Here is a 16,006-nt window from a genome sequence, read left to right as displayed (position 1 = left end):
GCTTCTTGAGTACATGAATGTCGGAACAGTCATTTTGGATGGGGTGAAAATGGTTTATGATGGTTGTACAACAAACCTAATTATCAACAACAGACTCAGCAGACGAATTCCAGCACTGTCTAGCATAAAACAAGGGTGTCCGATCTCTGCCTTGCTTTTCGCTCTATATTTAGAACCTTTCTGTCTAAAGATACTTCATAGCCATAGTATTCGCGGATACACGTTTTTTGGCAGAGAAATAAAAGTGTTAGCCTACGCTGACGACATAGCAGTGTTCTGTCGCGATAAGCAAAGCATTGCAGAAGTAGTGAAGGAAGCCCAATCTTTTTGTAGTGTTTCTGGTAGTGCCATAAGTTGGCCAAAGTGTCTAGGTTTTTGGCATGGGAACTGGCAAGATACGCCAGAATTGTTTTGCAGAATGCAGTGGAGTGTGTTACCTGGCACTTATCTTGGGGTTCCACTCGGCAACTACCGAGAGCCAGTAGAATACTGGACGAATGAGAGGGACAAATGAAAGAACAAACTAACAAATGGGGAGGCCACAACTTTTCGATGTTTGCAAGAGCCAAAGTGTGTAATATGTTTTTAGTAGCTAAAGTGTTTTACGTCTTGCAGGTGCTATGCATGAGCCGATCTTCAGTTCAAAAAATACACAGAGTGTTTGCGGAATTTATTTGGGGTTCAGTATGGGAACGCATGAGCAGATTTAATTTGTTTCACTCTTTGCGCAACGGCGGACTCAGTTTAACTCATTTGTTTTTCAAGCAACTTGTGTCGAGATTTGTTTTCTTTCGTGACCAAAGTGATGGGTTTCTGCGCACGGTGATCCAAGTGAGATTACGTGACGCTTTGCCCGATTTCATTGTATCGACGCACGCAGTCAAACCGATGGCACTAAAAGGCTATCTGCGTGAAGTTATCACGGCGATTCGTCTTCTAAATGCGATATTTTCTAGGGAGTACTTGTTTGAAGTGTCACGAAAAAAATTATATAAGGACCTTGTTGACGTTTTTGTACCTATGCCAGTGTATCGTTCTATGTACAACTTAGGGCCTGAACGTGATGTTCTCAAAAGAGTAAGGAATATGCCTGTAAGAGCTAACACAAAATCCTTCTTTTTCAAGCTCCACACTGACACACTGCCGGTTAAGCCATGGCTAAGGAGCAAGGGTTTGTTTGTCCCATGGTCTGTCAATTGCCTTATATGCAATAAGGAAGAAACAATTGAACATATTTTTCTTGACTGCCACGATGCCCGCTTTCTTTGGGACATTCTGCAGCGAACTTTAAAAAAGGAGCTCCCGATTAGTGCTTTTGGAATAAGGTTCTTGCCATGCGCAGAACCTGACGGTGTGCCGGCGGACATGTTAATGTTATTGTGTATGCAAAGCGTATGGAGAACTCGAATGGCTGTACACAATGCTGATGTACATGCGAGGTCAGCCAGACACTATTTTGTTGAAAATGTTGTTTACACAAGGGAAGTGTTGAAAATGCAAAGTGACCCACCGGAATGGCTTCAAGTGTTGGACAGTTTGGCTTCGTTGAAGCCATTTTAACATGACGCTACAGTCTTTTAACGACTGGTCTTTTTAATCTCGCATTTATTTGACATGTTGTTTTTGTGTATTTGCCAAGTCGGTAATAAAGAAAAAAAAAAACCCCGGGCTTGTGGCGCAACGGATAACGCGTCTGACTACGGATCAGAAGATTCCAGGTTCGAATCCTGGCAAGCTCGCTTAACGCTTTCATTTTTTGTTTCCTGGGTGACAAGCGAAGTATGGCCTGCACTCCAGTAGCTTTCCTTGCCAACCCGGGCTTGTGGCGCAACGGATAACGCGTCTGACTACGGATCAGAAGATTCCAGGTTCGAATCCTGGCAAGCTCGCTTAACGCTTTCATTTTTTGTTTCCTGGGTGACAAGGGAAGTATGGCCTGCACTCCAGTAGCTTTCTTTGCCAACCCGGGCTTGTGGCGCAACGGATAACGCGTCTGACTACGGATCAGAAGATTCCAGGTTCGAATCCTGGCAAGCTCGCTTAACGCTTTCATTTTTTGTTTCCTGGGTGACAAGCGAAGTATGGCCTGCACTCCAGTAGCTTTCTTTGCCAACCCGGGCTTGTGGCGCAACGGATAACGCGTCTGACTACGGATCAGAAGATTCCAGGTTCGAATCCTGGCAAGCACGCCTATCTCTTTCATTTTCTTTTTTTTTTTTTTTTTTTTTTCTTTCCTGGGTTACAAGGGAAGTATGGCCTGTACTCCTTTGCTTGCCAACCCGGGCTTGTGGCGCAACGGATAACGCGTCTGACTACGGATCAGAAGATTCCAGGTTCGAATCCTGGCAAGCTCGCCTATCGCTTTCATTTTTTTTTTTGTTGTTTCCTGGGTTACAAGGGAAGTATGGCCTGCACTCCAGTAGCTTTCTTTGCCAACCCGGGCTTGTGGCGCAATGCTTCCACCATCCTTTGGCCAGTCCCATACAGTGCTAATTCCGAAAACAGAAGAGACCGAAAAGCTCAAGCAACTTTCCTCTTACAGACCCATAGCGCTGACTAACTGCGACTACAAAATATTGATGAAGGTACTGGCACGTCGGGTTCAGTCAGTTATCAAGGATATAGTCGGCCCGCACCAAACGTGCGGCATCCGCGGAAGAACGATTTTGACCAACATTCATAAGATAAAGTGCGTGCTAGAGTGTTGTGACGCCATGTACGATGCAGTGGCGATCCTCCAGCTGGACTTGGAGAAAGCGTTTGATTGCGTTTCGCATGAGATCTTGCTTACCATCCTGAAACATGTCAATTTTGGCCGCATAATCACTGAGGGGGTGACCATGGCGCACCGGAGCTGCTGTACGAGACTTATAATTAATCAGACATTGGGGGCCCCCATTAATGTGAAGCGCTCCGTTCGCCAGGGTTGTCCACTCAGCCCACTCTTGTTTTGTGTTTACCTAGAAACTTTGTGTCAGGCTATAATCCAAAATAATCACATTAACGGATTTCAACTGCAAGCAGCAGAGGTCAAGTTATTGGCTTATGCTGACGATGTGGCTGTATGCTGCGAAGATACGCAGAGTGTGTTGAATACTGTTAGTATCGTCAGAAGGTTTGGTGAAGTCACTAATAGCTTTGTGAACTGGCAGAAATGTTTGGGTTTTTGGCATGGAAGGTGGGCGTCTACCCCAGACCACTTTTCGAACGTAAGCTGGGTTACGACACCAGTTAAGTACCTTGGCGCACCCCTTGATGCCTACAAGGACAGTAGCGAATACTGGAAGGAGCGGACAAAGGAAATAAAAGAAACAGCGGACAAATGGAACGCGGGCTACTTGTCAATATTTGCGAGAGCTACAGCATGCAACATGTTTCTTGTCACAAAGATCTGGTACGTAATGCAGGTCCTACAGTGTTCTCGGATTAATGTGCAGAAACTGCACCGCGTGTTCGCTGTTTTCGTGTGGGCATCAAGCTGGGAGCGATGCAGCCGAGATAATCTATTCTGGCGTGTTAAGGATGGCGGTCTTGGGTTGGCGCACCTCTTCTTGCGTCAACTCGTGAACAGGTTCTTTTTCTTTCGCGATACGACTGACCCTTTTCTGCGCACCGTTATCCAAATGAGACTATCACGAGCCCTTCCCGAGTTTGTTGTTGGTACCGAAACAATGACAGGTCCAGTTCGTGGTTTCTTCCGGGAAATAGTTGATAGTCTTTCTTTTCTGCGTGCTCGTTTTTCAATTGCATATTTGTGGACTGTAAAACGGAAAAAGTTATATCGAGATTTGTGTGATAGTGTTTTGCTTGTACCCATGTACAGAGCCGTGTACAGTGGAGGCCCAGGCCTAGACGTTCTGAAAAGGGTGAGAAAGATGCCAGTGCAACCAGGCACCAAATCGTTCTTCTTTAAATTGCATACCGGTACTTTACACGTTAAAACATTTCTGGAAAAACATAAGTTCTATTTGCCATGGGGAACCAACTGCCTTATTTGTAGAAAACCGGAAAACATAGATCATGTCTTCATCCACTGTTGGGAGGGGGTCTATATCTGGGACGTGTTGCAAAGAACCTTAAAAAAGGAGTTACCGATAGATCCCCAGGGAATCAGGTTTTTGCCTGTAAATGACGACGAAGGTTTCCCGTACGACCTGATCATGCTCACGGGCCTCCACTGTCTATGGCGCTCGAGAATGGCGGGGTACCACTGTGACCCTGATGCCCGACCGGCGCGTGTATACTTCCGTGAATGTATGCAGAGGTACATAGAAGTACAGAAATCACAACAACCTGTTCCTGAGTGGCTGTCCAGGGTTGAACCCCTGACAGAACTCAAGGAATTTTAATAGACAACGTCATGCCGCAGTAGCGGACCGCAACAAATGTATATATTGCTGTTTTTGTATAGTTTTCATTGCAATTTGTGTTGTTCTATGTCGAGGACTGGCAATAAAGAAAAAAAAGGGGGCTTGTGGCGCAACGGATAACGCGTCTGACTACGGATCAGAAGATTCCAGGTTCTAATCCTGGCAAGCTCGCCTATCGCTTTCATTTTTTTTTTTCCTGGGTTACAAGGGAAGTATGGCCTGTACTCCTTTCCTTGCCAACCCGGGCTTGTGGCGCAACGGATAACGCGTCTGACTACGGAGCAGAAGCTTCCAGGTTCGAATCCTGGCAAGCTCGCTTATCGCTTTCATTTTTCGTTTCCTTGGTGACAAGGGAAGTACGGCCTGTACTCCAGTAGCTTTCCTTGCCAACCCGGGCTTGTGGCGCAACATTCTGCTTCCGGCAGCCGAGCTGTGCGAACGTGTGAATCATGGGCTCCGACGGAGCAGCTTTTGTGGCCACCAGCCGCGGTAACAGGCTTATCGATAACGTGGAAGCGAGCTATCAGTTTATTTTGCCACCTCTGCCCAAGGGACGTGTTGTAAAGAACACCGTGTTTTTACATGGCGACGTGCGAGCAAGGCCCTACAGGGTCGAAGATTTCCGAGACGTGCTCGGCCCGACTGGATTGCTACCGGAAGTCGTGGCCCTTGGCGCCTACCAGATCAATCATGTTTGGGCGGTCACCTTCTCGAACGACGAGGCGTCGAAGAAACTGGTGGCATTGAAAGAACTCAGTGTGAAAGGGCGTCGCTGCGTAGTTGTCGACCCTCAAGACCAACAGGTACGCCTTCGCCTTCATTGGTTGCTGTACTGGGTGGAGGACGAAGAGGACAGCGCTGGCAGCCTTTGGCAAGGCCATTGAAGTGACGCGAGAACGATGGCGCGTCAAAGGCGTCGGAGATAAGGATTCAACGTCTCGAACTGTTCTTCTGAAACTGAAGAGCGGAATGAAAGTAGACGGACCTTCCGCACCAAATCCGAGTTGCAGGTGAACTGGCCCTTGTCATGGTGCCTGGACGGCCGATGCAGTGCCTATAGGCACTGCATACGATGCAAGGGTGTCGGGCATGTCCGTCGCGAGTGCAAGGTGCCGCGATGCTCGCCGTAATTTTGGCCACACTGAAGATCAGTGTGTACGCACGTACGCTACAGCCGTGGGGCCACCAGCAAGCGAAGTCACCGCAGAGATGAGGATGGATGCTGCTGAAGCCGAGGACAACGCCAAAGGAGCGGGGGACCAGGAGAGCGCCAACAATGCGGAGGCGACAACAAAAACAGAGGGAGGTACGGAAGGCGTACTTGCTACTCCCCAAAAGAAAGACGAGCCATCAGGTCCTCCTGAAGAACTGGAGAAAGGCAGTGAAAACCGCCCTGTATCCGATGATACCGCGTACGTGGCAGAAGGTGGTGACCCGGCCCCAGACAGCGACGCTATGGATGTGAGCGGCAACGCTCCCTTCAAAAGGCCGCTAGACGCCACCGACGGCAAAGCAACTCCTAAGAATCACGCCGACGGGCCGCCTGCAAAGTCAACTATGATAAGAAGGAGCAGCTTCAAGCCCTGTCCAAACATCCCTCGGGACAGGAAGGAGGGCGACAAGCCACCACCAACTACGGACCATGCCAGACCACCGGACGGTCCCGGGGGCGTCTAGCCGCTGGCTAGACGTTGCGGTGAGCACGGTGCTCCGGGCCTTTCTCTCTTTCCCGTAGTAGCAATGGCAACCAACCCGACGCTTAGCTTGGGCACGCTAAACGTTAGAGGTCCGGCCGCCAAACGTAAACAAAGCCAAGTGTACCGGATGATGGTGGACCAAGACCTCGATGTTCTAGCCGTGCAGGAGACAAAAGTCGAAGGGGAGGAGGAGACCCGGGGCATGGTGTTAAGGTTTACGCCTTCGTATTACGCGGTAGTGAGCCATGCCAAAGGAGCGTCAGCAGGTGTTATTTTATTTATTAAGAAGCTGCCCGGGCTATTCATCGAAAATTATTTTTCATGCCCTTCAGGCAGAATAGTGTACTGTGACTTTGCTGTTGGTGATGATTCGTGGCGGGTGATATTGACACGTATACATGTTTATCTTTCACCGGTGGCCGCTTTCCACCGGCTAACAAATGTTAAACGTTATCGCTCGGCGCAGGACGCGCCTGTATCGGAAGTTTCTAGAACGTTATCGATGCTTCTTTTCGTTGCCTGTTTTCACCGACGCTTATGTTATCTGATTGTGTGACCGACACGAATTGTCTAGAACTTTCTGGAAGACACGCGGGCATCGGGGATTAATCTGGAACCTTCGATGACTCAGGTATAAAAGCCGACGCGTCGCGCCGCTGATGAGATTTTCGACGATCGCCGACTGTGTTCGCCGCTATCGTTGTGCTTTGAGTGTAGCTTGCTTTTGTGGGCACAGGTTCGCCCAATAAACAACCAGTTTCGTCATACACAGTTTTGAGACTGTTTTATTTACCGTCACTACTACGTGACATCTGGTGGAGGTGCTAGTTCGTTCATGCACCGAACGCCCCCGCAAAGCCGCGACCCAAGCCCGAAACCGGAGGACGAGACCAACGTCGCCAAGGACCAGCGAGCTAGCCGTAGGCAGCAAGGACTTCTGCCGGAGTACGGACTTCTTCCCGAAAAGACCACTGCAATCAAGGCCAAGTCAACCACCAGAATGGCAGCACCAGCGTCCCCCATCCTGCTGCAACAACCTCGGGAGCCACAAACCTTTCGTGGATCATCGGCTGAAGACCCTGAAACCTGGCTGGAGACATATGAGAGGACCGCGACGTTCAACAAATGGAGCGACGACGACAAGCTGCGCCATGTTTACTTCTCGCTTGAAGACGGCGCCAGAACCTGGTTCGAGAATAGGGAGCGTGCACTAACAACCTGGGACCTTTTCCGAGCCGCATTCCTGGACACCTTCACGAGCGTCGTCCGTAAAGAAAGAGCTGCAGCCTTGTTGGAAAACCGTGTACAGCTCCCGAATGAGAGCATCGGTATGTACACTGAAGAAATGACTCGATTATTCCGGCACGACGACCCCGCTATGCCAGAAGACAAGAAAGTTTGCTTGCTCATGCGGGGAGTTAAGCAGGAGCTATTCGCCGGACTGGTGCGGAATCCACTAACGACAGTCCAAGACTTTCTCTCGGAGGCTACGACGATCGAGAAAGCACTGGACATGCGCAACCGGCAATACAATCGCCGTTCGACGCCACATTACGCCGAAGTCCAAGGACTCTCCTACGACCTACGAGACACCATCAGGGCGATAATACGCGAAGAGCTGCAGAAGTTGCTACTGTCGTCGCAGCCTCAAGTTGCTTCCATCGCAGATATCGTGCGGGAGGAAATCCAGCAATCGCTAGGACTTCCCGAATCGCCGCAACCCGAGCCGGAAGCGCTGACCTACGCCGCCGTCGCCCGTCGTCAAGGCCCCCCTCCGCGCTCGCGCCAGGGCCCCGTAACGCCGCAGTTCCGACGTCCACCACCGCCGCCGCCAGCACGCCCGTCCGTCGTCCAGCGCAGCTACCCGAGAAAGACGGACATTTGGCGCGCCCCCGACCACCGCCCGCTCTGCTATCACTGCGGCGAAGCTGGTCATATCTACCGCCGATGCCCATACCGCGAGATGGGCCTACGAGGGTTCGCCGTCAACGCGCCGCGTCCAGTGCGGAGTGAACGACCGCGCGACATTGCCGACTACCTCGCCGGAGCGCAGTGGCAACCCCGACGACCCTCACGATCGCCGTCACCAGGCCGCTACATCTCGCCGCATCGCCGTCAGTACACCGGTCCCACCCGGGACCGATCTCCCAGCCCTTACCCGGGAAACTATATAAAGGCAGCAACCGATGGAGGTGCGGTTGCTGTACGACGCAATGCCGAAGATCCTCCGCCGACGACGACGACGACGATTCGCGAATCATCACGACGAGATATCAGCACGCCGCCTAGCAACATCCTTGACAGCACTTCGCAGCCACAAGAAGACCGGCCGACGCGACGTAGCAGCAGCGGAGCAAGCCGACGCAGCCGTGATCCGACGCCACGACTTAACCGTAATGCTAGACGACGGTCTACCGATTTAGACGTGCTCATCGATGGTCATAACGTCACCGCTCTCGTCGACACTGGCGCCGACTATTCCGTCTTCAGTGGCGCGTTCGCCGCCAAGTTAAAGAAGGTGAAGACGGCCTGGCAAGGACCCGATATCCGGACAGCGGGAGGCCACCTAATAACGCCGGCTGGAATCTGCACAGCCCGAGTCACGGTAAACAACCGCACTTACCCGGCGAGCTTCGTAATCCTGCAGCACTGCTCCAGGGATGCCATCCTAGGCATGGACTTTCTAAACCAATACGGTGCAGTAATCGACTTAAGATCCAAGTCGATAACGCTTTCAACGCACAACGCGATACAACCGGATACAAGCATAAGTTACCATGCCTTGAATGTGCTTGAACAAGTGACCGTTCCGCCTCGCTCCAGCGTAATGATTTCCGTCGGTATCGAAGTGCCTGCAGACATGGAGGGCATCATCGAGGGCGATCATCACCTACTGCTCGACCGTGAAATTTGCGTCGCTAGAGGCATAGCTGAGCTACGTGCAGGGAAAGCAAGGGTGGTGCTCACGAACTTCAGCCCTGAATACAAACACATTAACAAAGGCACCACGGTCGCCTACATCGACGAAATAGTACAAGCCAGCAGGGCTTTCGCCTTCACGGTTTCCAGTTCACCTGCAACGACGACTATAATACCTGAACCAACTTTCAACGTCAATCAGAACCTTCCCAGGCATAAGAAAGAACAACTAAAAGCTCTGCTCCTGCAATACAAGGACTGCTTCTCGTCGTCGTCAAAAGTTCGACAAACCCCTGTCGCCAAGCACCGCATCATCACCGACGAAAATGTCCGCCCACTCCGTCAGAGCCCGTACCGAGTTTCGGCGCGCGAACGTGAAGCCATAAGGCAACAAGTCGACGAAATGCTACGCGACGACATCATCCAGCCGTCCAAGAGTCCGTGGGCGTCCCCCGTGGTGTTAGTGAAGAAGAAGGATGGAACCCTACGTTTCTGCGTCGATTATCGTCGCCTCAACAAGATCACGAAGAAGGACGTATACCCCCTCCCACGGATTGACGACGCCTTGGATCGACTCTACAACGCAAAGTATTTTTCGTCGATGGACCTCAAAACCGGCTACTGGCAAATCGAAGTCGACGAGAGGGACCGGCAGAAGACTGCGTTTATAACACCAGACGGACTGTTCGAGTTCAAGGTCATGCCGTTTGGCCTTTGCTCGGCACCTGCGACTTTCCAACGCGTCATGGATACAGTACTGGCAGGCTTGAAGTGGCAGACTTGCCTCGTTTATTTGGACGACGTCGTTGTGTTTGCCTCAAGCTTCGAAGAACACCTGCGGCGCCTTGAAACAGTTCTTCAAGCAATCAAAACCTCCGGACTCACGTTAAAGCCAGAAAAGTGCCGCTTCGCATATGAGGAGCTCTTGTTCTTGGGCCACGTCATCAACAAGTCTGGAGTGCGCCCCGACCCACAGAAAACTGCAGCCATCTCCAACTTTCCTCCGCCCGCCGACAAGAAGGCAGTGCGTAGATTTCTTGGACTGTGCGCCTATTACAGGCGCTTCGTCAAGGACTTTTCGCGGATCGCTGAGCCACTCACGTACCTCACGAAGGCCGACGTCGAGTTCAAGTGGGAGACTCCGCAAGTCGAAGCATTCGAAGAACTGAAGCGACGCCTGCAATCGCCGCCAATACTTGCGCATTTCGACGAAAACGCCGATACCGAAGTCCACACCGACGCAAGCAGCGTAGGACTCGGCGCCGTGCTTGTGCAGAGGACTGACGGACTAGAAAGGGTTGTAAGTTACGCTAGCCGGTCGCTATCGAAGGCGGAACCAAATTATTCCACAACAGAAAAGGAGTGTCTCGCCATCATCTGGGCTACATCAAAGTTTCGCCCCTACCTCTATGGCAGGCCCTTTAAAGTTGTGAGCGACCACCATGCCTTGTGTTGGCTAGCTAACTTGAAGGATCCTTCAGGTCGCCTCGCACGATGGAGCCTGAGACTTCAAGCATTCGACATCACCGTCGTTTACAAGTCCGGGCGAAAGCACTCTGACGCCGATTGTTTGTCTCGCGCCCCCGTCGAACCGCCTCCACAAGACGACCAGGATGAGGACACTTTCTTGGGACCCATCAGTGCCGACGAATTCGCCGAACAACAGCGAGCCGACCCGGAACTAAGGAGCCTTGTAGACTACCTGGAAGGCAAGACCGTCATTGTGCCGAAGGTGTTCAGGCGAGGATTGGCGTCGTTTTTCTTGCAAAACGACATTCTCCTAAAGAAGAACTTCTCGCCTCTCCGAGCCAACTACCTCCTCGTGGTACCCGCAGCATTGCGTCCAGAGGTTCTGCAAGCTCTCCATGACGACCCAACGGCTGGACACCTCGGTTTTTCCCGCACGCTCGCGAGGATACAAGAAAAATACTACTGGCCTCGCCTCCCTGCCGACGTCGCCCATTACGTAAGGACATGCCGAGACTGTCAGCGACGCAAAACACCGCCGACAAGGCCAGCCGGACTTCTACAGCCGATCGAGCCACCTCGCCGACCGTTCCAGCAGATCGAGATGGACTTACTGGGGCCTTTTCCGACGTCGACGTCCGGCAATAAATGGATCGTCGTAGCTACGGACTACCTCACCCGCTACGCCGAAACAAAAGCCTTGCCCAAAGGCACTGCCGCCGAGGTAGCCCGATTCTTCGTTGAGAACATCCTCCTGCGTCACGGTGCCCCAGAAGTCCTCATCACCGACAGAGTTACGGCCTTCACGGCTGAACTAACTCAAGCCATCCTGCGCTACAGCCAGACAAGCCATCGCCGGACCACCGCCTACCACCCGCAGACGAATGGCCTCACCGAGCGCCTAAATAAGACCATCGCCGACATGCTGGCAATGTACGTCGACGTCGAACACAAGACGTGGGATGCCATCCTTCCGTACGTGACCTTCGCATACAACACGGCCATGCAAGAAACGACGCACATGGCACCGTTCAACCTGGTCTACGGAAGGAAACCGGCAACGACGCTTGACGCCATGCTACCGGATGTCTCCGACGAAGAAAATCTCGACGTTGCCACCTATTTGCAGCGTGCCGAAGAAGATCGACAGCTCGCCCGCCTGCGCATCAAGAACCAGCAGAGAACCGACAGCCGACACTACAATCTTCGACGACGCTTCGTTGAGTACCAGCCCGGAGACCGTGTTTGGGTCTGGACTCCGATACGCCGACGAGGACTTAGCGAGAAACTCTTACGTCGCTATTTCGGACCATATAAGATCATCCGACGTATTGGCGCACTGGACTATGAGGTCGTGCCGGACGGTATTTCGCAATCACAGCGGCGCCGCGCACGACCTGAAGTCATCCACGTGGTGCGTCTTAAGCCTTTATACGCCCGCTGAGGAACTTAGGTCCTTTGTTGCTTTATTTTTGTCCCTTTCTGCACACGTGGTTTTGTTTTCGCTTTCGTGTTTGTAGCATCGGGACGATGCTTTTTAATGGGAGGGTATTGACACGTATACATGTTTATCTTTCACCGGTGGCCGCTTTCCACCGGCTAACAAATGTTAAACGTTATCGCTCGGCGCAGGACGCGCCTGTATCGGAAGTTTCTAGAACGTTATCGATGCTTCTTTTCGTTGCCTGTTTTCACCGACGCTTATGTTATCTGATTGTGTGACCGACACGAATTGTCTAGAACTTTCTGGAAGACACGCGGGCATCGGGGATTAATCTGGAACCTTCGATGACTCAGGTATAAAAGCCGACGCGTCGCGCCGCTGATGAGATTTTCGACGATCGCCGACTGTGTTCGCCGCTTTCGTTGTGCGTTGAGTGTAGCTTGCTTTTGTGGGCACAGGTTCGCCCAATAAACAACCAGTTTCGTCATACACAGTTTTGAGACTGTTTTATTTACCGTCACTACTACGTGACAATATGTATATATGCGCCCAATATATGCGATGAACGCAAGAAGTTTTTTTCCTCGTTAAAGGCGCATATATGAATGCATAGAAAAGTAATTATTATGGGAGATTTTAACTGTGTATACTCAGCGATCGAGATAGAACAGGCAAGCGAACAAGTGATAAAAGCTGTCATGTCCTCACTGAATTATTATCCGAGTGTGATTTGGACGACGTGGCTGATTGCCTAGTCGGAACACGCCAGGTTCAATACACGCACTTCCAAGGCAATAGTCACGCTCGTCTAGACTGGATATACGTGACACTAGATGTTATACCCTTATGTCGAAGCTACGATGTCATGCCTCTTTCTTTCACCGACCACTGTTTGGTCAAGACATGCGTTGGACGCAAAGGAAAAGGCAACACTTTCACGTGGGAAATGTGGAAAATGAATTCCAAATTGTTAAAGGACGAGACTTTTCTAAGCAATGTACAGGAACATTTGAAGGAAGTAGAAAACAACAACGTGGCGCAAATCACTGAAAGATGGGAAATTTTTAAACAACGAATTAAGTTAACAGCCATCGACCGTTCCTGTAAAATAAAGTACGAAGAAAGAGCTAAAGAGAAAGAACTAAGGGCAGTGTTGGAAAAATTAACGGCCTTAGAGTGCAGCCAGCCAGGCGCATACAAATACGATTTACGCAGCATCAAAGCGAAATTGGAGCTATGCGATGAAGAGCGATATCGAGGAGCGATTATACGCGCAAGGGCAGAGGCACTGACAGCAGATGAGACGCCAAATAAACACGCGCTTGGTCTGGAGAAAACGCATGTGCGGCGCAATCACATAGATACTATTGAAGTAGATAGTAACGAAATAACCGACGGTGAGGACATAGCACAAGCATTTTTCGAGCACTTCGAAGAACTTTTTGCATCGAGAACTGTTGACGTAGACGCCTTTAGAGCTGCGTTTTTGGGGCGTATGCCGCAACTCAGCGACGAGACGGAAGAACAGGCTCGAGGCGCAACGGATAACGCGTCTGACTACGGATCAGAGAATTCCAGGTTCGAATGCTGGCAAGCTCGCTTATCGCTTTCATTTTTTGTTTCCTGAGTGAGAATGGAAGGATGGCCTGTACTCCAGTAGCTTTCCTTGCTAACCCGGGCTTGTGGCGCAACGGATAATGCGTCTGACTACGGATCAGAAGATTCCAGGTTCGAATCCTGGCAAGCTCGTTTATCGGTTTCATTTTTTTGTTTCCTGGGTGACAAGGGAAGTATGGCCTGTACTCCAGTAGCTTCCCTTGCCAACCCGGGCTTGTGGCGCAACGGATAACGCGTCTGACTACGGATCAGAAGATTCCAGGTTCGAATCCTGGCAAGCTCGTTTATCGCTTTCATTTTTTGTTTCCTGGGTGACAAGGGAAGTATGGCCTGTACTCCAGTAGCTTTCCTTGCCAACCCGGGCTTGTGGCGCAACGGATAACGCGTCTGACTACGGATCAGAAGATTCCAGGTTCGAATCCTGGCAAGCTCGTTTATCGCATTCATTTTTTGTTTCCTGGGTGACAAGGGAAGTATGGCCTGTACTCCAGTAGCTTTCCTTGCCAAAACCGGGCTTGTTGCGCATTCTGCTTCCGGCCACCGAGCGTGACGGTTCGTGGGATCATGGCCTCTTCAAGGGCAGCGACAGCGGCTACTTTTGGCCGCGGAAACAGGTACAGCAACGACGAAGAAACGGAATACCAGTTTATTTTGCCTCAACTGCCAAAAGGACGAATAGTGAATAACACAGTGTTTCTGCATGGTGATGTACGAGCGAGGCCTTACAAGGTCGAAGATTTTAGGGATGCCCTAACGCCTACGAGCCTGCTGCCGGAAATTGTGTGCCTTGGGGCCTACCAAGTTAATCATGTGTGGGCGGTGACCCTCAGTGACGCAGCTGCAACGAAGCGCCTGCTGGCCATGAAAGAACTTCAGGTGAAGGGGCGGCGATGTGTGATTGTCGACCCTCAGGATCAGCAGGTGAAGCTCAGACTTCACTGGCTGCTACACGGTGTGGCCGAGGAAGACGTCCGGACTGCATTCGCGGCCTTCGGCAAGGTAGAAGAGGTGAGTCGAGAGAAGTGGCGTGTCCAAGGTGTCGCAGACAAATGTTCCACCACGAGGACTGTTTTTCTCAAGCTGAAGAGCGGCCTGAAAGTGGAAGATATCCCTCACCAGATACGTGTTGCCGGAGAGTTGGCCTTGGTGGTGGTACCCGGTCGGCCGATGCAGTGCCTCCGCTGCCAAGGCACTGGGCACGTGCGAAGGGAGTGTAAGGTGCCACGCTGCTCCCGGTGCCGACGTTACGGGCACATTGACACCGAATGCGTCAAGACCTACGCTACCGCGACTGGCCCAGCCGCGAGTCAAGAGGCAGCAGAACTCGTCATGGATGTGGTCGAGACCGAAGACGCTGCTAAGGGAGCCGGAGACCTTGTGCACCCAGCGACAGGTGCTGGGTCGGTACCGGAGGGCGTTGACGCCAACGGAAAGGGAACTACGGAGCAAGTGACTGCGCCGGCACGGGTCGACGCGGAAGCTGTCCATGCAAAAGAAGGCGCAAGTGAAGACGAAGGAGACGACGACGATGGAGCGATGCAACAGGGCGAGACCGCTATCGACGGTGACCGGGCTGCAAGTCTCGGAGCCACCTTCAAGCGTCCCCGTGATGAGGCCGAGGACAAAGACAACGCGGCAACCAGCTCCAGTGATGGGCCGCCGGCAAAATCGCCTCTCGGGAGGCGCTCGAGCTTCAAACCAAAGCCGAACGTTCCGTCCGACAGAAAGCCTGGGGACCAAGCCCAGCAGACAAACAACGACGAGAAACCGGGCGGTCCCGGAGACGGCTAGCCGACGGCTGGTCGTGAGGGGTAAGCACCATGCTCCGGGCCTACCTCATTCTCTAGTTCATCATGGCTCCTAATCCGTCACTCAGTATTGCAACTCTAAACGTTAGAGGGCTGGCGGCTAGGCGTAGGCAGAGTCAAGTCCTACGGTTGGCCACTGACCAAGACATAGACGTTCTAGCTGTCCAGGAGACCAAGGTAGACGGGGAGGAGGAGACCGGGAGCATGGTGAGGCGTTTCACGACCAGATATTATGCGGTGGTGAGCCACGCGGTAGGGACGTCAGCGGGATGCGTCCTGTTTATTGAGAAGTTACCCGACCTTGTGGTTGAAAGTGTATTTTCATGTCAGACGGGAAGAATGGTCGTTTGCGACTTTGTTTGTGGTGGAGTCGAATTCAGAGTTATGTGCATATATGCGCCAAATGTTGTAGAAGAGCGTGCTGTATTTTTTTCGAATCTTTTTCAGTACATTAGCCGTGATAAGTGCATGATTTTGTTGGGGGATTTCAACTGTGTTTTGAGGGCTCGGGATCGATCCAATAATGCCGGTATTCGAGATAAAAGCAGTCACATACTTTCCAAGTTGATTAGTGATAGTGAACTAGACGATGTATGTGACTGTCTGGAGGGGGAGCGGGAGGTGATGTATACACGATTTCAAGGCAGTAGTCATGCGCGGTTAGACCGCTTGTACATGTCACAA

At 51.6% G+C, this 16,006-nt stretch overlaps 1 protein-coding gene and 9 non-coding genes across 10 annotated transcripts; all 10 read left to right on the top strand.

Moving 5' to 3' along the window:
- The first annotated feature begins 1,666 nt into the window (after positions 1–1,666).
- Positions 1,667–1,739, top strand: Trnar-acg (transfer RNA arginine (anticodon ACG)). The gene has a single exon. It is a non-coding gene; the product is annotated as a tRNA-Arg (tRNA).
- Positions 1,740–1,816: 77 nt separating this feature from the next.
- On the top strand, positions 1,817–1,889 carry Trnar-acg (transfer RNA arginine (anticodon ACG)). The gene has a single exon. It is a non-coding gene; the product is annotated as a tRNA-Arg (tRNA).
- A 77-nt stretch (positions 1,890–1,966) lies between these two features.
- Positions 1,967–2,039, top strand: Trnar-acg (transfer RNA arginine (anticodon ACG)). The gene has a single exon. It is a non-coding gene; the product is annotated as a tRNA-Arg (tRNA).
- Positions 2,040–2,116: 77 nt separating this feature from the next.
- Positions 2,117–2,189, top strand: Trnar-acg (transfer RNA arginine (anticodon ACG)). The gene has a single exon. It is a non-coding gene; the product is annotated as a tRNA-Arg (tRNA).
- A 92-nt stretch (positions 2,190–2,281) lies between these two features.
- Positions 2,282–2,354, top strand: Trnar-acg (transfer RNA arginine (anticodon ACG)). Its single transcript has one exon. It is a non-coding gene; the product is annotated as a tRNA-Arg (tRNA).
- A 2,114-nt stretch (positions 2,355–4,468) lies between these two features.
- On the top strand, positions 4,469–4,541 carry Trnar-acg (transfer RNA arginine (anticodon ACG)). Its single transcript has one exon. It is a non-coding gene; the product is annotated as a tRNA-Arg (tRNA).
- Positions 4,542–5,579: 1,038 nt separating this feature from the next.
- On the top strand, positions 5,580–6,047 carry LOC119458776 (uncharacterized). The gene has a single exon (XM_037720638.1). It carries the CDS (start codon positions 5,580–5,582, stop codon positions 6,045–6,047), a length of 468 nt encoding a protein of 155 aa, XP_037576566.1.
- A 7,526-nt stretch (positions 6,048–13,573) lies between these two features.
- Trnar-acg (transfer RNA arginine (anticodon ACG)) lies at positions 13,574–13,646 on the top strand. Its single transcript has one exon. It is a non-coding gene; the product is annotated as a tRNA-Arg (tRNA).
- A 78-nt stretch (positions 13,647–13,724) lies between these two features.
- On the top strand, positions 13,725–13,797 carry Trnar-acg (transfer RNA arginine (anticodon ACG)). Its single transcript has one exon. It is a non-coding gene; the product is annotated as a tRNA-Arg (tRNA).
- Positions 13,798–13,874: 77 nt separating this feature from the next.
- Trnar-acg (transfer RNA arginine (anticodon ACG)) lies at positions 13,875–13,947 on the top strand. The gene has a single exon. It is a non-coding gene; the product is annotated as a tRNA-Arg (tRNA).
- The last annotated feature ends 2,059 nt before the right edge of the window (positions 13,948–16,006 follow it).

The sequence above is a fragment of the Dermacentor silvarum genome, chromosome 7 (genome assembly GCF_013339745.2).
Source record: "Dermacentor silvarum isolate Dsil-2018 chromosome 7, BIME_Dsil_1.4, whole genome shotgun sequence".
In the NCBI taxonomy this organism is placed as follows: Eukaryota; Metazoa; Arthropoda; class Arachnida; order Ixodida; family Ixodidae; genus Dermacentor; species Dermacentor silvarum.
This window is presented reverse-complemented; position numbering and strand designations above follow the sequence as displayed.

Bases quoted from the DNA above. Each gene is read 5' to 3' on its own strand.
- LOC119458776 (XM_037720638.1), top strand. From the start codon at position 5,580: ATGAGGATGGATGCTGCTGAAGCCGAGGACAACGCCAAAGGAGCGGGG.